The sequence below is a fragment of the Protopterus annectens genome, chromosome 8.part0, assembly GCF_019279795.1.
Source record: "Protopterus annectens isolate FY-2018-M chromosome 8.part0, PAN1.0, whole genome shotgun sequence".
In the NCBI taxonomy this organism is placed as follows: domain Eukaryota; kingdom Metazoa; phylum Chordata; order Ceratodontiformes; family Protopteridae; genus Protopterus; species Protopterus annectens.
This window is the reverse complement of record NC_056741.1, coordinates 1145183091-1145207900: the sequence shown is the minus strand read 5'-3', so window position 1 is coordinate 1145207900 and position 24810 is coordinate 1145183091. Positions and strand designations below refer to the sequence as shown.

At 41.4% G+C, this 24810-nt stretch overlaps 1 protein-coding gene across 1 annotated transcript in view; it reads left to right on the top strand.

The window, feature by feature from the left end:
* Positions 1-24810, top strand: part of LOC122808415 (F-BAR domain only protein 1-like) — a 2144012-nt gene that overhangs the window by 2074635 nt on the left and 44567 nt on the right. The window contains exon 26 of the mRNA XM_044079378.1: positions 20116-20280. Coding sequence (XP_043935313.1) covers positions 20116-20280 — 165 coding nt within the window. The remainder of the gene's footprint in view (positions 1-20115; positions 20281-24810) is intronic.

The following is a 24810-nucleotide window of genomic DNA, read 5'->3' as shown; positions in this document are numbered from 1 at the left end:
ATGCACACATACATGGGAGATGTCACAGTGATGCCAGTGATATCATTATCCAGCAGTGGGTGGGGTTAGTGCCATAATAAAAACATCCTCATTGCTGGGAGGCCAGCCAGGTACAACCACACCTCCACGGCTGTCTGGATGATGGCTCCCTCGGTCATCTCTTGTCTGCTTGTTAGAGATACCCAGATGAAATGCAAATTGGCTATAGACTAATGGTCAGTAGCATGAAAGCAAAAAGCATATAGAAAAAAATTAATAGAGTTATAACTTTAACAGTTAGTCATATTTTAGAGAACAGTTTAAATTCTGCCCTTGGTGCTCCATGTCATAAAAACTGAAGTGATTATGAGCAGATCTGTTTTGTTATGTTATTGTACAAAACTTGTGCAGTGATCATACCTCTCAACAACGTAGTGCAAGAAATCTGGACAAAGCGTAAAATAATGGCGGGACATACTCTTTTAAACTTAGAAGGTTGCTAGAATAGCAGATTTATGTTAGCATGTTTTTTCTGAAGGATATGGTGCCTGAAACTCAAATATACATCATTTCCTGACTTCAGTCCTCAGTGGTTTACCAGAAAACTGCAAATTTTATGAGAATCAGACCAAAAATATGAGGCGAAAATCTGGTCACTTGAGAGGTATGGCAGTGATAGTGTCACAGTTAAAGAAGACAGGAGCTGTAGTTATTAAATGTGATTGCAGACCATCTATTCCAGCAAAATGAAGTTATGATAATTCGTACAAAGTCTTACAGAAAATAATAGATAAAAGATGACAATTCTGTTGGTAATCCGAAGGCTTCTTTAATTAACAGCCTGCTGCAGAGGAGTGGGAACAGTCTGTGATGCAGAGAAATAGGCATGGAGTTGGGGATGGTAGGTAGTGGATCTGCAGTAGGAAGATGTGGAAAATGATGGACAATTTTTGTTTAGTTAGGAACAAAAAGTAAAGTGGATTGTTGGGCTATGTTTAATGTAAGATGGGATGCTGGTACGAAGTGGGTAGATATGGAGAGTGTTTAATAATATGCAGTGGACGTTTTTTTAGAACTACAGTTTCAAACAGTATGGCTTAGTAGCATCTGTTACTCAGCTGTCCTGAATACAAAAATTCCTTGTTGGGGATTGCCCACCCATAGTATCTCAGTATTAATTCCAAGGGTGAAGGGCATTTGGTAAGTGTCATTAACTGCAATGAGTAGACAGGAAGGATGTTTTCTTCTTCTTCTTTCAGCTGTTACCATTAGGGGTCACCACAGCGGATCATCTGTTTCATTTCTTCCTGTCCTCTGCATCTTGCTCTGTCACACCAACCACCTGCATGTCCTCTCTCACCACATCCATAAACCTTATCTTAGGCCTTCCTCTTTTCCTCTTACCTGACAGCTCCATCCTTAGCATCCTTTTCCCAATATACCCAGCATCCCTCCTCAGCATATGTCCATACCAACACAATCTCTCCTCTCTGGCTTTGTCTCCAAACCGTCCAACCTGAGCTGACCCTCTAATATACTGATTCGTAATCCTGTCCATCCTCGTCACACCCAATGCAAATCTTAACATCTTTAACTCTGCCACATCCAGCTCTGACTCCTGCCTTTTTGTCAGTGCCACCGTCTCCAACCCATGTAACATAGCTGGCCTCATTATCCTCTTGTAGACTGTCTCTTTCACTCTTACTGGTACCCTTCTGTCACAAATCACTCCTCACCCTGCCTGTACTCTCTTCTTCACCTCTCTTCCGCACTCACCATTACTCTGAACTGTTGATCCCAAGTATTTAAACTCATCCACCTTCTCCAGCTCTACTCCCTGCATCCTCACTATTCCTGTATCCTCCCTTTCATTCACACACATATATTCTTAGTCCTGCTGACCTTCATTCCACTCCTCTCTAGAGCATATTTCCAACTCTCCAAGGTCTCCTCAACCTGTTCCCTACTGTCACTACAGATCACAGTGTCATCTGCAAACATCATAGTCCACGGGGACTCCTGTCTGATCTCATCTGTCAACCAGTCCATCACCATTAGGTTCATAGGTTCATAGGTTCATACTAGGCTGTCTGCCCAAGGGCATTTATAAGCCTAGCCCATAGTTATGTGGCTTTCGCCACCCCTTTAGTTTGAATAAAAACTATGCCTATCATTTTTCTGTGCCTCTGTCAAGCAGTGACACTGAAGTAATCCCTGGGGTATATCTGCGATCTCCCATCCATTGGTCAAGATTCCTCTTGAACAAGGCCAGCGAGGTGCTCTGCCTCACATGTACCGGGATTTTGTTCCACAGCATAGGGAGTCTCTGGGTGATGAATCTGTCCCATTGCAAATAAGAAAGGGCTCAGAGCTGATCTTTGATGCAATCCCACCTCCACCTTAAATGCATCCGTCACTCTCACTGCAGACCTCACCACTGTCACACTACCCTTGTACATATCCTGTACCACTCTTACATACTTCTCTGCCCCTCCCGACTTCCTCATACAATACCATAACTCCTCTCTAGGCACCGTCATATGCTTTTTCTAAGTCCACAAAGACACAAAGCAACTCCTTTTGACCTTCTCTATACTTCTCCATCAACACTCTCAGAGCAAACATCTCATCTGTAGTGCCCTTTCCCGGCATGAAACCATACTGCTGATCACTAATCATCACCTCCCTTCTTAACCTAGCTTCCACTACTCTTTCCCATAACTTCATGCTGTGACTGATCAGTTTTATCTCTCTGTAGTTATTATAGCTCTGCACATCACCCTTATTCTTAAAAATCTGTACCAAAACACCTTTTCTCTACTCCTCAGGCATCCTGTCACTTTCCAAAATTACATTAAATAATCTGGTTAAAAACTCCACTGCCATTTCTCCTAAACACCTCCATGCTTCCACAGGTATGTTATCTGGACCAACAGCCTTTCCATTCTTCATTCTCTTCATAGCTGTCCTTACTTCCTCCTTGCTAATCCATTGCACTTCCTGATTCACTATCCCCACATCATCCAACCTTCTCTCCCTCTCATTCTCTTCATTTATCAGCCTCTCAAAGTACACTTTCCAACTGCTCAACACACTCTCCTCACTTGAGTGCATTTCCCTCATTATCCTTCATCACCCTTACCTGCTGCACATCTTTCCCAGCTCAGTCCCTCTGTCTAGCCAATCAGTACAGGTCCTTTTCTCTCTCCTTAGTGTCGACTTTTCATGCATCTCTCCATACGCCTTAGCCTTATCCTTAGCCTTCGCCATAGCCTTATCCTTAGCCTTCGCCACCTCTCTCTCCTCCATGCACCTCATCTCCTTATACTCCTGTCTACTTTCTTCATCTCTCTGACAATCTCACTTCTTCTTTGCCAACCTCTTTCTCTGTATACTGTCCTGTACGTCCTTGTTCCACCACCAGGTCTCCTTGCCCTCCTTCTTCTGTCCAGATGTCATACCAAACATGTTTCTAGCTGTCTCCCTTACAGCTCTGCTGTAGTTACTCAGCTATTCGGTAACTCTTCACTGCCACCCAGTGCCTGTCTTAACTCTTCCCTGAACTCCACTTCACAATCACCCTTTTTCCAACTTTCACCATTTACTCCTTTGCACTGCCCTCACACTCCTCCTATTCTTCATCACCATCATCCTACAGACCACCTTTCTATGCTGCCTAACTACACTTTCCCCTGTCACCACTTTACAGTCTCCAATCTCCTTCAGACTGGCCCTCGTGCATAGGATATAATCCACCTGTGTGCATCTTCCTCCACTCTTGTACATCACCCTATGCTCCTCCCTCTTCTTAAAATACATATTCATCACAGCCATGTCTATCCTTTTCACAAAATCCACTACCATCTGACCTTCTGCATTCCCACCATACCTATCCATCACTTCCTCATCCCCTATGTTCCCTTCACCAACATGCCCATTGAAATCCACTCCAATCACCACTCTCTCACCCTTGGGTTCACTCACCACCACTTCATCCAACTCACTCCAAAATTTGTCTTTCTCATCCATCGCACACCCAACTTGCGGAACATATGCACTAACAACATTCATCATTACACCATAAGTTTCCAGCTTCATAAATATCACACTATCCGACACTCTTTTCACCGCCATAACACTCTTGGCATACCATTGTTTCAAGATAACCCCTATCCCATTTCTCCTCCCATCCTCACCATGATAGAACAATTTGAAGCCGCCTCCGATACATATGGCCTTACTCCCCTTCCATCTGGTCTCGTGCATGCACAGTATATCAACCTTCCTTCTCTCCATCATATCAACTAGCTTTCTCCCTGTACCTGTCATACTGCCAACATTCAAAGTTCCTACCCTCACTACCACACTCCTAACCTTCCTCCTCTCTTCCTGCCTTTGGGCATGCCTTCCCCCTCTTCTTTTCCTTTGGCCAACAGTAGCCCAATGTCTGCCAGCACCCTATTAGCTAACAGTACTGGTGGCAGTCGTTGTTAACCCGGGCCTTGACCAATCCGGTATGGAAATCTGTATTGTTCTCTGCATATGTCGTTTGGCAAAAGTTTTACATCAGATGCCCTTCCTGAACTAACCCTCCCCATTTATCCAGGCTTGGGACCAGCACAAAGAAATGCACTGGCTTGTGCATCCCCATTGGCTAGGTTATAGGAAGAATTTATTATTAATTGCAAGAAATGTGCTAATGTAACTTAAGGGATGTGCTATTCAGCTGTCTCGAGTATGTTTTCATTTTGTACTTATTTTAAATGAGTGGTAGTTGTATGAACTACCCAAGCACTGTATCCTGTAGTGGGAGGAGGAGGGAGACTAGTGTGAATGCAGCGGGAGGGGGTTGTGTTACCCTGAAAAAACAAAGCAGTTTTATTAACACTTTATGACATCTAATGTGAGTGCATTTCATTTAATCCAATGTCAGAATAAGTGGCACTTGACACATTCATAAAACCAGCTTATCTTTTTTATATTTCACTAATTTCAACGTCAATAATGGCATGTCTGACCTGCACTCATTAAACTGACACTGAATGTACTGCATATCATTCAACAGAGCTGAGTCATGAGCTAAACCTTCTGTTGGGAGAATTGTACCTTTAGGTAAGGGCTTACTAGAGCATAGAATCAAGAGATATATCTGCTGCCAAACAAGGGTGTTGCTTGCACATGCAATTGAAGTAAAGGTCTGAGCCAGTTTTAACTGCTATGTGTATGTTTAGGGCATTGAGGGTAAATTGACTAAGAACAATGGAAAGTAATCAAAGTAGGGAATTTCAGGTTGTTTGTAATTGACCAGCGACACCAAGTACTTTTTATTCTACAAGGACAATTCAGCAGGATGATACGCAGTGATATTTCTTCATCCTACATTGATTTCATTCATTGCGACCTGAGACTAGGGATTATGGTGACTTGTTTTAGTTTTCTGCACACTTTTTTTTTCTCTGATTCTTACAGCATTCAGAGTTTTAACATTCCCGGGACTGGTGTACTGCTTGTTTCAGTTGGTTTAGTTGTAGGGGTGAGGGCGGCAGTTGGGAATTCTGTCAGCATAAGCAAGGATTCAGAAGTCATGACACAAAATGCTTGTGCATTGTGGTGTAACTTGTGATGTAGGGTTGTTAACTTTACTGTGGTAATTGTACCTTAAGTAGTTGTCAGTTCCAGTATGAAATAAGGAGGGGCTAGAGAGAAATGCCAGTGGTGTCCACTAGGATTCTGTGTTGGGACCTCTGCTGTTTGGCATCTACTTTTCTGAAGTAAAACCAATACCAAAGGGCTCTGACAGACTGAGTTTGCAGTGACTGCCAGCTAGGAGCAGTCATTGAATCTCCAAATGATTTAGCCATCCTACAGGAAGGTTTGGCCCATATAAGTAACTGGTTCTAAAGTCATAGACTAAAACTTAATGCCAAAAAAATGCATCATTGTATCCTTTGGGAAGTCATCTACCCTGGGGAACTAAATACCACTATTTCAATCCAGAAGGAACCAGCACGCAATAGGAGCAATAATACGTCCTGTTTATTGAAGGAAACTACACACAACAGTGAAAATAAAAACTTAGAAACGAAACAATCTTGTAACTACAAACGGATCAAGCGCTTTCATCCACCAACATGTGGACTTCATCAGAATCAATTAAAAAGTTTAATTAAACCTATTTAAACACTTTTTTGGTGCCATTTCTGGTATTCCATTTAAAGAAATAGCTCTCAAAAACAGTCAATGTTTACTTAAGAAATTCATTTGTTGACCATTGCATTTTAAATATAATGTGTGCTCGCTACAAATTTTGTACTGTCAAAATACTTAAATATCGTATTGTTCTATTTTCATAATATAATTACTCTTTTGAATGTGCTGTCATGGATTTATCTTCTGTATAATAGTCTATCTGACATTCCGTTCACTAAAATAACATGAATACATCCGCTCATAGACTTATGCTGTTAATCATGAATCTAATTTTTATATATGAAGTAATACAATAATACATTAATAAGTATCCATAGAAATATTCGTAAAAATATTGTTAAAAATAGTTGTTTTAAAAATTATGATAAAAATAATTAACTTTTATACATTAATAAATATATAAATAAGTATATATGATTTAATACACATGTAATAAATACTTCAAAAAAACCTATATTAAATTGATGAATAAAAAATATTGCTTGTGCTGCACCAATAATATGAATTCTATACTCTACTGAACCATGTTATAACTGATTTTATATAAAATGCATACAAAACGATGAATGAATGAATAAATTAAAAATAATAATATGAAAATATAAAAATATAAACTGCATGAATCATCACATAATAAATGCCATTATCATAAAAATACCATTAAAACATGATACATAATAATAAAATGTTACTGTTCCACCTAATTTGATCTGGATACTCGATTATTCAAGAACTCTATATAAGCTTATCCTATTCTTCTATTTGTAAAAAAGGCATAGGCTGCCCTATTTCTGTAGTTGCTAACTTTCTCACTGATTGTTTTCTGTTTGGCGACTGCTGCTCCTCCTGGAAGGTGTAACCTGCTCTGTTCGCCCTTTGGGCTCACTCCACACCCCTACCCTGCCCTCAAATTCCACCCCCCACTACCTGTACTTTTATACATCCCCTTACTACTCCCCACCAACACCTCTCCAATCACAGTACATGTAAGCCAAACCCTACCCACCTGTAGATCTACATTACCCCAAACATCCACCCCTCCTACAATGCTTTACATAACATCTCTCCCTATAACCCCATTTGCCCTACTAATCTCTCTCTCTCTCTCTCTTCTCTTTCCTATCTCACACTTTTTCCCAACCCTTGTCATAACTCTCACACACACTCTACTACATGTTACCATCAACCTCACTTCCCATCCTACTCATCCATCTCTCACATGAACTCTTTACATCTAACCCAATCTAACTGCTCCCAACCCAACCCCCCTGTACTCCCCTCTTAAATGTGATACCAGAAAATCACTATTCTCACACAACCCAAGCTACCTTTGCCCAACACACTGCCTCACTCTTCTACTCCACCACATCTCTCTCTCAAACTAGCCGGCGACATCCACCCCAGCCCTGGACTCATCTCTAACATCAATCCCACCAAACCCTCCACTCAACCTGCCTTACAACACTTAACGCACAAAGCCTAAAAAACAAAATCCCTAACCTCCATGCCTGGCTCTCCCAAAACCACCCCGGCATTACCGCTGTTTCTGAAACCTGTCTGAAAACCTATATAAAAGATAGCGAAATTCTACCACCAGGTTTCCAAATCATTTGAAATGACAGAAACCACAAAAAAGGAGGTGGAGTAGCAATAATCTACCCCACCTCCCATACCATAACTCCCTACTCCAATAAAATACCAGCCTTTGCCAACGCTGAAATTATAATAGGTTTACTAAAAATAAACAACCACAAGTCCATATGTATCACTGCTCTCTATATTCCCCCTGGCGATAATATCAAAACTCTTGAAAACATCCTGTCCTGGTTCTCCTTCAGTATAAAAAATGAAACCTATATACTTGGTGATACCAACATCAACTGGAATACTATTAATTCTGAAGCCCCGTCCCACACAATCAACCTGTACAATTTCTCCCAACTAATGCAATCTCCAGCCAGACCAAATAAAGAGGGTACCTCTGGTACCATCATTGACTGGATGCTAACAGCTCACCCAAATCTTATCACCAAAGCCAGAACATTACCTGATCCTCTCAGTGATCACCTACCAGCCTTCGCTGACCGTCTCCCATCTCCACTGCATAAACAACACCACTACATCCAAACCCACAACCTGTCCTTTTTCAATCCTCTAACTTTCTCCGAATGCTTAAAGAATACTGACTAGTCCCATCTAAAAACCCTTCCTCTAGATGATGCCGCTTCCTACTTTAACCACTCATTCCTAACTCTTCTCAATCAGCAAGCCTCCCCCTGAACCAAACACATCAAAACCAATCTCTGCCCATGGTTATTAAAAGATACTAAACTAGCATTGCACCAAAGGGGCAAAAAAATGGAAACAATATCAAAAACCCTAATATCCTCTTAGAGTATAAGCAACTACAAAACTCTGCAAAAAAACCCTAATAATTAAAGAACACAAAGCCCACTACTCCAAACTGTAGTCCTTGCACTCAACAAATCCCAAAAAATTCTGGGACTCCATCTCATCCATGCTGCATCCTGGTAACAAAGAAAACCCCTGCCCAGACCCCATCCTCTCCAACCTTGAAACAGCCAGCCAGTTTAGCTCATTCTTCATAGACTGCATAACTAAACTAACAGCCTCCTTCCCACCCCCTCTTCCACCACCACCACCCCCTCCTGCCCCAACCACCACCCCATTCATCATCCTTCCTCCACATCCTTCTGCGTCAAGCCCATCCCACAAACACTATAAAAAGACTTCTCCTCAAACTCAAACCCTGTTGCAATGCACCCGACAACCTTCCATCCACCTTCCTCAAACAATCTGCACACAGCATTGCCTATCCCATCTCTATTCTTATAAATAGATCCATACAAGAATCATACATCCCTTCTATCGGGTGCCATGCTTACATCATCCCCCTCCACAAAGGTGGCAAAAATACTGATACCACCAACTTCAGGCCTATTGCCATCCTTTCCCCTCTTTCTAAAATACTAGAGAAAACAATACAAGCACAACTCATGGCACACCTAACACTAAATAATTTCCTCTCCCCTAACCAACATAGCTTCCGCCAGAGCACCATGACTGCCCTTTTTTCCTTTCTTGTAAACCATAAACCTCGAACGTGACTCAGGCAAGTTCGTATCCATACTATTCCTAGATCTGTCAAAGGCCTTTGACACCATCTCACACACCCTACTTATATATATCCCAGCTTTCCACCCTACACCTCTCTCCCACCACCATCACCTGGTTTTCCAGCTACTTGTCCAACTGCCAACAAGCTGTTCAATAGAAAACTTCAACCTCCCCCTTCCTTCCCACACCCACAGGTGTCCTACAAGGTTCTGTTCTTGGCCCTCTTCTCTTCAACCTATTCATTAACAACTTTCACCAATCCATCCCAGGCTCATGTATCATCCAATATGCAGATGACTCAACAATCATCTGCTCAGCCTTCTCCCCTCCGAGCTCCTAGCAAAAACCCAACTAGCCTTCTCCAAAACAGAAACCTGGATGCAGTCTAACCATCTGGCACTAAATGCAAATAAAACCAAACAAATGTTTTTTTCCCCTACTAAAAAACTCCATTGACAAATCCATATTCACCATATAGAGCCAAAACAACACCCTCCTTGAAATTGTTCCCAACACCAAGCTTTATTATTGATGAAGAACTAAAATTTGACACCCACATCTGCTCCGCAGTCAAGAAAACCTACCAAAAGTTAGGTCTCCTCTACAGGCACAACCACTTCCTAAGTCCCTCTACCCGTCAAACTCTTGCAGCCACCTTCCTATTCCCCTCCCTTATGTATGGTGCCCCTCTTTCATCAGTTTCCATCTTGGCCTTCAGTCCAAACTTGAATCCTGCTACCACAAGATCTCCAAATTTGCAACCAGTTAAAAAAAAAACTCATCCCACCACTGCCACTCCCTCCTCACCCTCAAGAGGCTTGAACTACCCAACTACCTCAGTTACCTACAACTCACCATTGCCAACAAGATCATCTTTAAACATGCCAACTGCCCTAGCTCTCGCTACTTCCTTAAAATCTTACATTCCCAACCGCTCACTCCAAAAACCAAAATCTCCTTCTGGTCCACAAACCTGCATGACCTCCTGGCCATCTACTGCTGTCCCACTCCTTAGCTAAACAGTGGAACTCTCACCCCACACACCTACACAACCTACCTAACCATACAAATTTCAAACCTCAGCTACTCTCTCATCTTTCTTCCAAATGGGAATGACCGTGCCATGCTCCAACTTAACCCCCCCCCCCCCATTCCACCTTGCACTGACTCATCCAACTACCTATACTTTTACTTCATCCCACCCAAAACAATCCTTCCCCTACCAAAAACTAATTTTCTCTCTAATATCTATGGTACTATACTCTCCAGTCTTAAATATACTATTACCCCCTCCATGCATAATATTTTCCTAACCTACTAATGGCTAGTAGCTGTATATTTTGAAATGTTAAACCTACAATTGAGTTTATAACAAAAATATTCACTTTATGTAAATGTTGAAATTTCTGTATTGAATTATGTCTTTTCATTTTTGTAACATTGTGACAAGCCAATTGCAAATATCATGGAGCTTATCTGTAAATATTTAATTAGCTGTATGAACTATGTCCTTTTATAACATATGAAATGTAACTTGCAATTATTGTGGAGCTTTTCTCCCCGGGCCTCCACTGAAAATGGGCTCCTCTTGCCCCAGTGGACTTCCCCGGTCATCAGACTTAAATAAATAAAATAAATAAATCAGCAAGTCAAATGGCGTCAAAAATACTCAGGCTATGATCTAAACCTCTTCTGCAACATCAACGGATTGGTTTGGAGTGACAGCTTTATCTTGCAGAAAATACTGCTGATCTGAACAGACTTCCCATCCATGTAAAGCAAAGCTCATCCCTCTCCATATTCCAGTGCAGCTTGAATCATAGGTTCATAGGTGTTTACTAGGCTAATGACCACAAGAGCCTTTTTAAACCTAGCCACTTATCCCAAATCTCTTACAAGTTCTGAAACCCTTGATAAGTGTAAGCATAGGCCTGGGAGATGAACCATTTATAGGTTACCTGTGTCCATTAGAGACTTCTTTTTCTTTCAGCTGTTCCCATTAGGGGTTGCCACAGCAGATCATCTGTTTCCATTTCTTCCTGTCCTCTACATCTTGCTCTGTCACATCAACCACCTGCATGTCCTCTCTCACCACATCCATAAACCTTATCTTAGGCCTTCCTCTTTTCCTCTTACCAGGCAACTTCATCATTAGCATCCTTTTCCCAATATACCCAGCATCCCTCCTCAGCACATGTCCAAACCAACGTGTCCATTAGAGACATAGGTGCCAAACCAGGGATGAATTTCCAGTTTCCCATCCAATTGTCCAAGTTGGTTCAAATCTTATCTGAGCGGTAGACAACAGACTGTACTGTGGCAGAACAAACTATCTTTCCTTCTACCTATCACCCTTGGGGTCCCTCATGGTTGTATATTAGGACCCCTGTTATTTTCTATATTTATTAATGACCTGTACACAGTCACCTAACAGCCACGTGCATTCAATATGCGAATGACTCCACTTTGATTTGCTCTGCCACCTCCCCTTTAAGTTTGCAGACTCTATCCCAAAATGTTTTTAATACTGTCTAAAATTGGCTGTGTAATCGACGTCTCCTATAAAATCCTAACAAAACAAAACTGCTGCTTTTCTCCCCCACTCGTAAAGCCTCCGCTCCAACCTTTACTATAAAATCTAACAATGGTACTGTCATTATCCCAGATCCCTGTACCAAACTCTTAGGTGTAACAGTTGATAATAACCTTGTTTGATATGCATATTAATCAAACTATTAAAAAAGTTAATAAAAAACTTGGCTCACTATACAAGATCAAACCTTTCCTCACTCCACTAGCTAGGACTGTAATTGCCCGTACCTATTTACTTACCACCCTCCTTTATGCATCCCCTCTCTCCACAAACTTGAGTAAGTCTGACCTTAATAAACTTTCTAGCTACTTTAATCATATTGCTAGATTTGCCACTGGAGCAGCATACATAACACACCATTGTCTGAACCTAAAGAATTTAGGATGGCTAGAGTTGCCTATTCAACTTCAGTACAATCAGCTAATACTAACACATACAATTCTCTACCAACCTGAAAACACATTCATACTTACAAAAATGATCAACCCTTACAGCAACCTCAAGACACTCATCCAACAAATTACTAGCCCAAACCCTCAAAAGCAACAACTCATCTGGAGACTCTGTATGCCAACTCTGTTGGCAAAATATGGAACTCATTTCCTGCTAAGCTAACTTCAGAACCTGTTCTAACCCAATTCAAAAAAAATCTAAAAGAGTACTTTAAAGGCAATGGCTATGTCCCTGCTGTAATCCTGACTAACTCTGGCAATATAAACATGCGTGAAAGAGGTCTTTTGCCCCCCCCCCCCACATTGCTTCCTAATTGGTAATCTATAACGTATCAGATTTATTTATGACAGAATGAATGATTTTTACTCTATGTATTGTATTTATAACAGTGCTTTAACTTATTTAATGTAACGGTTTTTCTTTGTGTATGTATGGAGCTTTTCTCCCCGGGGCTCTGCTGAAAATGGAGAGGTATCCAGTCAAACTATCCCGGTCAACAAATGTAAAATAAATAAATAAAGTTGCACTTGAATTGGGTTAGGGAGGAACTCTGCTTCATATGGATGGGAGCCTGTGCCATACACAGGGTAGTTTCTGAGATATGTACTAGCAGGTCCTATTTATATCAGAGGCAAGGTTTAAGTCTTTTGAATGAGTAATTCTGGTGCTGTTTGTTTTGTGGGTATGCAGGAAGTCCATCAGAGTGGAGTCTGACAATGCCCTGTATGCCAGGCATAGATCTCCCTTCAAAAGCCTGTAGGAGACAGAATACAGGGATAGGGCCTTGAGACAGTCTGCATAGGACATTTTACTTATGCCCTGTAGTCTTTTAGTGAGGAACCTCTGTGGACATTCCAATTGTGGGATATGCCTGGTTAGGTACATACCAAAGGGGGCATTGTACTCAGTGATAGGCCTGATGAATGCCGAATACAGTGGAACAATGACTTCCTTGGATTAGATGCTATACCTTTGTTTATAAGTTGCACAACATAGAATGATTTCCTTACCACTGTGGACACGTGATGGTCAAAGGCTAGAGTACTATATGTATATGTCCCTATGTTCCTGACTACTAGGTCAGCTCTAAGGGGTGTGTGGTCAATATGATAGTTACTATGGATGGATGGCTTCCCAAAGGATACTATTATGCATTTCTTGGCATTTAGTTTTAGTCCATGGCTCTGACACCAGTTGTTTGTCTGTGTCAGCCCCTCCTAGAGAACATTTGTGTCAGTGTGAGATTAAGTGACAGCTCCTAATTTGCAATCATCTTCAAATTTAGTCAGCCAGAGACCACTGACATTGGCCTTGACTTCTGAGAAGTAAATGCCAAAAAGGAGCGGTCCAAGGACTGATCCCTGAGGACTCCATTTGTGACTGGCCTCTTTGCAGAGGTGGACTGCCCAGTTCTAACTTCCTGGGTCCTGTTCTGTGAGCCAGTTGGCTATCCACAGGGTGATAATACAGGTTTGTACTTAACCTCTTGAGTTTGTCAACAATGCCCGAGTGGGGTATTATGTCAAATGTAAACCAAACAAAACAGAGCCAGCATACAGCAAACAGTGAAATGCTATACCTTTATTTGGTAATAACCAAAAAATTCACAGACCGGTTTCGGCAGGATCAATACACAGCCTTCATCAGTGTAAAGTGAAAATAGACTGTAAAACAAACCAAAATATATACAACCATCTACAATGTGATTGGTAGATTCAGAATTGCTCATTCAGACCTGGTGGGAGCATACCACCCAATTTCACAATCCATTTTTTCTCTTTTGTGTTTAGGATAGAATGCCATCCTGTCTTGTTGCCCATATTTCCTCTAATAATATCTATGATCATAAAGGAAAAATTAGCAGAACGGTGTGTTAGGTGATGTTTGTATAGTGCATTATTGACTCTTTTATGTTTAATGTTACTAATGTGTTCAGATATTCTCATCCTCATGGGTCTAGAAGTTTGGCCCACATAAAATGAGCCACAAGAACATGTAGCCATATAAATCACCCATTTGCTGCTGCAATTCCCAAAAAACTTAAGATTGTATACTGTTGAACAATTCCGACTGGAAAATTGTTTGGATTGTATCATTCTGATGCAATTGGTACAGTGACCACAAGGGTAACAGCCTATAAGTGGTTCACCAGTCAGGGTGGTCTGAAATGATTGGGGATGCTGGGAAGTGATATTGTGTTTGAAATGATTGAAGCAAGAACCCAAATTTTTTCCCTTTCCGAAATGAGAATAAACAATGGTCGGGGATGATGTTGACAACATCATGATCATATTGTAAAATATTCCAGTGTCTGTTCACTGCTTGTATAAGTTTATCAGAATTCCGAGCATATGTAGTGATGAACCTGAGCAGAGCAGAATTACTTTTGGAGCGGGGTTGATAACTTAAAAAGTCTTGTCTATCTGATGAACTAACCAAATTCCTGGCACTGGAGACATATCCCATGCCATACCCCCTGGATCTGAATCTATTGGTGAGATCCTTACTGTGTATTTGAAAAGTGGATTCATTGGAACAAATCCGTTTAATACGGATAAATTGAGATTTGGGGATATTCCGGGCAACATGTGGAGGATGGAAACTAGAAGCATGTAGTATTGTATTATATTCAGGATGTTTCCTGTATACTTCAGTGCCTAAGGTATTATCAGGGAGTTTGGTGATGAGAACATCAAGAAAAGTGATAGAATGTTTGTCATAATGGACAGTAAATTCTAAGCCCCAGGTATTGTTATTTAGATAGTTAATAAACTGATGCAATCCGCAAACGTCACCTTTCCATACTAACCAACAGTCATCTAGGTAGCGTCTCCAGATGTCCATATGTTCAAGATAAATGTTATTGATAGAATCATATATGATGTTATTTTCAACATATGCCATGAAAAGGTCAGCATAAATGGGGGCAAATGAAGCCCCCATAGCAGTACCCTTGGTTTGCCAATAACACTTGTTTTGGTAAAAGAAGACATTACTGGTGAGGACATGTCTAGCTAATTCCACCAAAAAGGAATTAAAGTGGGGTTGATATAGACCAGCCTTGTCTAACCAATAGGCCAAAGCTTCTAAACCTGCCTGATGATGGATATTTGTGTATAAAGCACAAACATCAAGGGTACACATCAACCAGTCCTCTTCAAGCTGCCGGGCAGACCCATTGTTTCTGGACGTGGCTATATTTCTGAACCACTTTCCATATTTCTTACTCAACATCTTAAACCCCTTCTAGGTTCTATACGCTCCAGATTACGATACCACAAACTTTTTGCAAATCATTTCTGATAGTCAGCTTGAAGAGGACTGGTTGATGTGTACCCTTGATGTTTGTGCTTTATACACAAATATCCCTCATCTAGTTTCCATCCTCCACATGTTGCCCGGAATATCCCCAAATCTCAATTTATCCGTATTAAACGGATTTGTTCCAATGAATCCACTTTTCAAATACACAGTAAGGATCTCACCAACAGATTCAGATCCAGGGGGTATGGCATGGGATATGTCTCCAGTGCCAGGAATTTGGTTAGTTCATCAGATAGACAAGACTTTTTAAGTTATCAACCCCGCTCCAAAAGTAATTCTGCTCCGCTCAAGTTCATCACTACATATGCTCGGAATTCTGATAAACTTATACAAGCAGTGAACAGACACTGGAATATTTTACAATATGATCATGATGTTGTCAACATCATCCCCGACCATTGTTTATTCTCATTTCGGAAAGGGAAAAATTTGGGTTCTTGCTTCAATCATTTCAAACACAATATCACTTCCCAGCATCCCCAATCATTTCAGACCACCCTGACTGGTGAACCAATTATCGGCTGTTACCCTTGTGGTCACTGTACCAATTGCATCAGAATGATACAATCCAATTTTCCAGTCGGAATTGTTCAACAGTATACGATCTTAAGTTTTTTGGGAATTGCAGCAGCAAATGGGTGATTTATATGGCTACATGTTCTTGTGGCTCATTTTATGTGGGCCAAACTTCTAGACCCATGAGGATGAGAATATCTGAACACATTAGTAACATTAAACATAAAAGAGTCAATAATGCACTATACAAACATCACCTAACACACCGTTTTGCTAATTTTTCCTTTATGATCATAGATATTATTAGAGGAAATATGGGCAACAAGACAGGATGGCATTCTATCCTAAACACAAAAGAGAAAAAATGGATTGTGAAATTGGGTGGTATGTTCCCACCAGGTCTGAATGAGCAATTTTGAATCTACCAGTCACATTGTAGATGGTTGTATATATTTTGGTTTGTTTTACAGTCTATTTTCACTTTACACTGATGAAGGCTGTGTATTGATCCGGCTGAAACCGGTCTGTGAATTTTTTGGTTATTACCAAATAAAGGTATAGGATTTCACTGTTTGCTGTATGCTGGCTCTGTTTTGTTTGGTTTACAATTGTTCCTTGAGCCGTGCATTTCCACCGTGCAGGAGAACTTTTTTTGGTATTATGTCAAATGCCATGGCCAGGTCAAGGTAGGCAGTGTGAACGCTTTTGCCCTCATCCATTGCTTTGGTGACCATGTCAAAGAAGTCCACCAGGTTGAGTAAGCATGATCTGCCGTTAACGGAATCAAACTGGGTTGGGTCAGTGTCTGGAGGTTTACTGATAATTCTTTCCATGGCTTTACATACAAGACTAGTGAGACTTATGGGTCTGTAGTTTCCAGGGTCTGTAGATGGCCCAAATTTGTGCAGAGGGATGACTGTTGCTGTTCTCCATTCATGAGGCACGAAGCCTGTTTGGAGGCAACAGTTAAATAGTAATTCCAGAGGCCCTGATAGGTCATGTTTCATGCTATTTAATAAGGCATCCTGAGATATTTTCTGGGCCCATTGATACAGTGTTCTTGGTCTTAGAGCATTAAGGGCTTGTTCCCTTGTGATAGTTGAGGGAGTTGTATTTGATGATATTTCCTGAGGGAAGGTTGAGGGGGAGAGAGGGGTAAAGTTGGAGCTGAGTTTATCAGTCAGGAGGTTTGCTATGTCATCTGGCCCAGTATATGTGGCTGCATTTACAATGAGCTCTGCACACACTTGTGTACTGCCTTTGAGGTTGTGGACATAGCTAAAGAATGCTTTGTGGTTGTCCATGGCCTGGGAGGCCAAACGTACCACAAATTTCACTTTGGTAGATTTTATTTGGCTTCTGAGTTCTTTGTTTAGTTTGATGAGAGTGCTTTTATCCTGTTGGGTGCTGCATCTCCTAATTTTTGCCATGATTTTCTTTCTCCTGTTATACATCCTCTTGATTTTGTGGTTCCACTAGGGTGGCTTGTTTTTTGAGCTCTTTCTGTATTTCTTCCTAGTGGGTACAGCTGCCTCTACGCAGCTATTAACATGCTTGTACATGATTTCTGTGAACAGTTTTGCATAGGCAGCAGTGTTTATGGGAGCTTGACATTTTGCCAGGTTCTCACTTAATAGCAGGAGGTTAGCCTTAGAATAGTTCCTGAATATTCCAGGTTTAGCTGGGGGTCCAGGTTTTATTTTTACTTCAAAGGAGACCATTTTGTGGCCTGACCTTACCAGGGAAGGCATTACAGTAGGGGGTGTGCAACACTCTCCCATATTAGTGAGGACCAGATACAGTATGGTTGCACCCCTGGTTGTATTGACTATCTGGTCTAGGGAGTTTGTGTTTACAAAATCCAGGAATCTCTGTGCATGTATGTTTAGTGTTGTATAGGATTCCCAGTTAATAGTGTGGTAATTAAAGTCACCCATGAATATGGTATTGAGTTGGATGGTTAGTGTTTCTAATAAGTTTAAATACACGGTGTGTGTTTCCTAGGTCATAGAGGGGGACCTATAGTTTGTAAGGGAGTGGTATTGGATTTTGTCTATGGGGATTTGAACATGTAGCAGCTCAAGTGCATTGTCCTATTTGACCAGCCTTTTTGATGTAGACACACCTCCACCTTTAGTCCCTGCCTGTGAAGTAGCTGGCCTAAATGTGTGAAACACATTATAACCTTGCACTATTGGTGCACTCTCCACGGCTTTAAACCATGTCTCAGTGACCACATAGACATCAGCATTCTCAAGGGTAAACAGAGCTTCTAGGGAGTGGAGTTTTTTGTTTAGACTCCTAGCATTGAGCAGTAATATCTTTAGATTTTCTTGGTTTTGATTTGCTATGTCAGAAGTACTTCCAGTTTGGCATTGCCAAAACAGGCACTATGGGGGAAGACAATGTTTTAACTAATATTTGAAAGCCTGGGGGGAGAGAGGCACAGACTATCCCTCGCAAAGCAGCGTGGTCTGTTGACCATCTGCTTCCATGCTGACAAATATTGCACCCCCTTAGAATGACACCAGAAACTATTTTTATCTTTGGATGGGAAACAGAAAATGTATCCAAGGACTACCTCATGTACAACTAATGGACAGAGGCAGCTCCTAAGTGCTTTATCCCTTGCATGAGTTCCCATAAAATTATTTATGGTATGATCCCAGTTATTCACACTAGTGATAATATAAGCCAGTCTAACTCCAAATGAGACACAAAAAGGGAAATTAGCTGGGCTTGAAATGACCTGCAAGGGCAGTTAGCCAGTACTTATGGAACCTATCTTACTAATGCATTTTGTGCTGTAGTTTGACATGTTCTTCCTTGTGGAAAATATAGTAGATACAGTACAAGATGAAAGGTTATCAGTACCACTTTTGTAACACATACAAAGACGCTTTGTAGAATTCTTTGCTACCTCTGATCAGTTTTCAGTTATGCCATACGCAGTAAATATTATACACACAGTGCTACATCAACAGATTACATGTAGTGACAACATATAGCTTCTGTCAATGTTTTTTGTACAGCAGCTCCATGTAACATTATTTTCATTAGTAATTATTTTCAATGCTCACATTGACTGAACTGTCACGTTTTGACCCATCCCTTTAAGCCAAACCACTGACAGTTTCACCTGGAATTGAATTGTGTGATCCATTTTAAATTGTGAGAATGTCAGTCGGCGGTATGCAGGAGGGTGAGACTTAGCTTGCCATATTTTGGCATTTGCCTTCATTTTTGTCATCATAGGCATAGTGTTTACAGTATCAGTTATTGAGTTATACCTCTGATTTGTGCCACTGTGCAGTTTTGTCAATTGTTGCTCAGGTGAAATGGTCTAGCAACTGAGGGAGAGGATCTAGTCAAACATTTTAGTATCCGTTACAGCTCAGTATTCGTTCAGTTTTTAATATTTATGCCTATTCTATTGATTAGGCTTGAAAGAATGCTCTAGGCGAAGTGGCTCGCAAATTCCACATGCAGGGGCCTTTTACCCATCTTAACTAATATAATCTACTCTAAGATCCCACAACCGTAGGGTAACAAAACTTTTTTGCAAACTTATTTGATGGAAAGAGCTTTTACAGTACCCACTGACTGAGTAACTAATACAGTATACAAACAAAATCCCCATTTCCTATCTCATCCAAGACAGTCTAGTAAACTTCTTGATGAATTAATGCTTTCTGAATACAAATTCTTAGATGGTAAGATATCATAGGTTGAGCCTTCCTAGTCAGAAGATTGATGTAGCTTTGATCTAAACAATAGCAATGTATCTGAACTGCTGTGTAAAACGGTGTACAAGTAAAGGTCTCTGTTGATTTCTTTGCAAATATCAGTGAAAGTGAAAAAGTAAAAAGGACAGTGTAATGCATTCTTGTTTTTGTTTTCAGGGTCTGGAATGTTATTGGCCACCTGGCAGTCTGCAGGGGCCCCCACAGCCCCATCTGTGGTTGCAGCCCAGTTTACCAGTGAAGGTAACACCCTATCTGGAGTCGACATTGAGCTGGCAAGCAGTAGCTACAGAATGTCCCTTGTAAAGAAGAGATTTGCTGCAGGTAAGCCACTTTTATTGTAGTCATCTTCTACCAAGAGATATTTTTGTACTAAGGAAGTATATATGGCTACTGCGTTTATGTAACTACTGAAAATAAAGGTAACATATACTTGAATCACCCAAAAAAATTATTATGTATTACTCTTGCATTCAGTCACAGAAGGCATGGACACTTTGTTTTAGCAGACTGGCTTATAAGGAGTTGCCTGTGGAAGTTAATTAAGGTTTAGCTGGTGACCCGTTACAAATCTTAGTCTATTCACTAAATACTTAGGAGTACTCTGCCACTGTCATCCATTGTCATCCATGGCTACATTATTAGAAGACCAGTACACTGCATGTGTTTTTTTTGGTTTAATAAATGTGATATCCATAATGCCTATGAGTTGGTGGAATAATGTAACATCAGTGGAAGGGTTAATTGTTTAACGGTGTGGCAAGCAGCATCTTCCCAATACACTTAGCACTTTGTAATGCCTGACTGACATTGCAGGAGGGTCTGAGATGCCAAAGTAAATTGCAGCACAGAACTGTGGATCTCCAGCTAGGTCTTGTTGTGGAAAACTTGCTTACTCTGTTCCACTGTGTTTTTTAGAGGATTGCTTGTTTGTGTGTGGGAGTATCGGCTATTTTAGAAGAGGACTGACCCAGCAGAAGTACTAATTGTTCTTGGTGGTTGTTTCTGCCTGCCATAACAGTGACTGGGTATTTGGAAACATATTAGTACACTCTGTTGTGCATCACACCCACATAAACACACTAACGCATATACCTAATGTAGGTGTTGTTAAAGCTCTGTGTAGGCCTCAGACAACCTGAGATGAGTTAGCTGCTTTGGTTGCTAAAAAGGGCTGGCTAGGAAAATCAATGTCAGCTCACCCAACATGGTGGAAGGGAGTCTCCTATATCAATAATTGTGATGTAGTGCTGAGTGAAGCTGGTGAAGATGAGGAATGGCAAGATACAGTTGAGAATTTGATCTGAATGTTACATGCTAACAAGTCAGGAAATTCTCCAGAGCTTGGGGAATGCCAGTAAACTAACATCACTTATGATCACTGGCCACTGCATGGGCAGGAATTGTTAGGTAGGGACCATCCCATCGTAATGATGCTCTGCCTCCATACCAGACTTTCACTTCAGTAGGGAATAAATGGACCAGCTATTTGTGTCTCCCAGACCACAGAACAAATCGACTGTAGGTGTTTTGCCAGAATCTAGGAATACGGTCTATATTAGAACATCAAAGTTTCAAAACTTCGAATGTTCTAATATCGACCGCTATTCAGCGAAAGCTGAAAATATCGAAGCAACAGAAAACTGAATTTTTTCCTAGGGAAAGAATTTGGTTGTCCGTTTCTGTTGCTTTGGTATTTTCAGCGCTGTGGTGGAAAGTTACGGGTCGGGTTCAGTTAAGTGTGCAATTGAGTGCGGGTTAGGTTAGTTAGGGTTAGGTATGTGTGCGATTGTGTGGACGTGAGGGTTAGGGTGGGTTAGGTGAGTTAGGGTTAGGGCGCGGGTCAGGTAAGTGTGCGATTGTGTGGATGTGAGGGTTAGGGCAGGGTAGGTGAGTTAGGGTTAGGGCGCGGGTGAGGTGAGTGTGCGATAGTGACAGACCTTAGGGTTAGGGTTTGGGTTAAGGTAAGTGGATAGTTAGTGGTGTTTGTATAGTTTAGTGTAGGGTTAGGTGTAAGATTTTAGGTGTATGTGTGTGGATTGCTGTTTGTTTGGTGTGCTTGTGTTGTGTGTATGGATTAAATAGGCTGGATCTTACCTCCTGAGAAGCAATGGGGTGATAAGATCATAGCCATTGGATGTTGGGATACTTTAAAAAAAAAAAAACAGTGGGGGTCCTACTAATGGTTCTAAAAAGCATTGGTTACAATGTACATCACAGACACACACACACTCACACACACACACACACACACACACACACACACACACACACACACACAATCCAGCAGCTTAATATTTACTGTAGAGAGTATTGATGAGAAAAAGGGTCCAGCTCATGGATCTTCAATCTTATGGCAGGTAAGTCATTTGTTACTGTACTGCTTAAAATCGTACACTTTTCACAGCAATAAAAAATAATTTATAGGTTAACATGGGCCTTTAGTTTACAATTATTACTGTTAAGAACACCACATTTAACTATTACATTTAAGTAAAATGCATTTTATTTATTTGTGAGCAAGGCCGGTGAACTGATCCAAATTAGACCCTCAGTCTTCCATAAACTGGGGCATGCACCACACTTAAATTACAAACATAGAAGAGTAGAATGCTGTAAACAGCAACAAGTAACTACATTATAGTATGTAAGTAAAAAGTCATATAGTTGATTCCATCAGAAGAAATTGTGGAAACAGCCTAATAACATTTGCTGTTATCTCTCTTTTCAAGTTACAGTTAAATGTCTTTTTAGCTGGCATTTGTTTAGGTTTATGCTAACATTCCAGGACTGTTCATTAAACTTTGTGATTTTCGCATGGTGAATAACAGCACCGTGCATTGCCTAGGAGGAAATCCAAAGGTGATTTTGAGAGGAATCTGAAAAAAGTCCCCTTACATTTACTTTGAGTTGAGAGCATTACACAGCCGTTGGGTAGTATCTGTCTCTAGTCATAATCTTATATAGTGCAATATTACTTAGCAGGAATTACAGAAAGTGAATAAATCAATAAGAAACAGTTCATTGCCTTTTTGTATCCCTCACTGTAACAGTGCCAGTACAGTGGTGCAGCACTCTGACCCCTGTCTGTATTACCAAATCGAAGCTTCAAGTAGGCGAATACCACAACATCGACACATAATGGCGTCTATATCACGTTATCGAAATCTTACTACATCGAATCACTAAAGGTTGACCTTTAGTGATCGATGTAGTAAAACATTGAATAACGCTTAAAAAAACAAAAAGAAAACAAAAATAAAAACTAACAAGCGTAGTAATCTCCCCCTACGGAAATTTCCGTTTACCTGCACAATGTTCTGCGCTTTCGATGTTGTGGTGCCAACATTATCAGCTTCAATATTGTCAGCTTTCAACATCGTGAAGTAGACCCACATAATGATTGAAGTAGCAAAGCTACAAACAGCCACTTCAGCAAATGTTTTCCCAGGGAAAAAAATCGCTCAGCCAACCAAAACCAAAACAAACGGTCAAACCCTACAAAAGTGGGGGGCTTTGCCCCCCCCCACCCCCTAACTAAATATACCAATTCCGAGATTGCTGTACAGTGAGGAAAAGGGCAAATTCCTGATGATGGGCAAGCAATTTTTTTTCCCTGAGAAGTGCTTCTGGTCAGCCCTCTTGAACCAGCCCTTTCAGGCAGGAATTACCCCACTTGGGGTTCCCCACTCTTCCGAGTCCTCCCCTGAGCCTCCCTTGGAGCAGGTGCTTCAGAAGAGGCCATGCAAGAGGAAGCACCTGGACTCCCGTTTGGAGTCCCTCACAGAGGATACGGACCTCAATGAAGGAGACGGGTCCCCTAGATCTACACCCGAAGATGTCTCCTTTGGGGATATCTTGGAGATCCTTAAATTGAAGGGCAGATGGTCTCCCCAGCCCCCATCCTCTGAGGAGTCTGTATTTCTGAAGGTGTTCGGGATGGGACCATCTACCACCTGAGATTCCCCCCTACTGATGAAATGATAGATGTTATTGCTAGCAGGGCATGGAAGGAGCCAGATACTGTAGAGCCAGTTCCAAAAAGAGCAGAGAAGTTTCTAAGCCCTCCCAAAGATAGGCAGTTTTGGTCTAAGGAGTACCTTTCAATGCTATAGTGGTAGCTGCTGCGACCAAAAAGGAGTTGGCAGAGCAGAGTACATCTGTTCATCCCCCCAGTCGAAAGTTGTGGGCAGTTGACAGACTCAATAAGCAGGTCTTCACCTCAGCTACCTTTGGTCTGCGGGCACTTCACCTCCAGAGGGATTTGGTCAAGGTACTCACCACTTCCCTTTCTGAGTTGTTGCCTGCCAGGGACTTAAGCAAAGTGTCCCCCAAGCTATCTACTGTTGCGTGCCTGTCAAATTCCTCAATGAAGCTCATTTCCAACACTGCAGAAAGCACCTCTTGGGTGGCTGGTACAGACACCGCTGTTCAGCGTCATGCCTGGCTGTGCCTTTGCGGGTTTGCAGAGTCCTTTAAGGCATCTTTCACCAATGCCCCCTTTGGTGGATAAACCCTCTTTGGTCCTTCAGTTAAAGAAACACTCACCTGCAGAGAGCAGGAAGGCAACACCTTGTTGGCTGTGGAAATTGAGTTTTCTACCCCTCAGTGGTCCTTTTCTAAGACACTAGGGACTGGGAAATTATGGTTTTGAAGTTGCAGTCTTCCTTTCGGCATGCTCAGGACGAGCCCTCCTCTAGAGGTCGGGGGAGAAGGTTCAGTGGCAGATGCCACCCCAGAGGCAGAGGGTGTATGCAAAATTAGGGCTCCAGGGAACCTTTCTCTGAGAATCCCTCCCAGCGCTCCCGATGCGCTGCCCAATTGTCCTGCCCTGGAGGCAGTTGAGGGTCATTT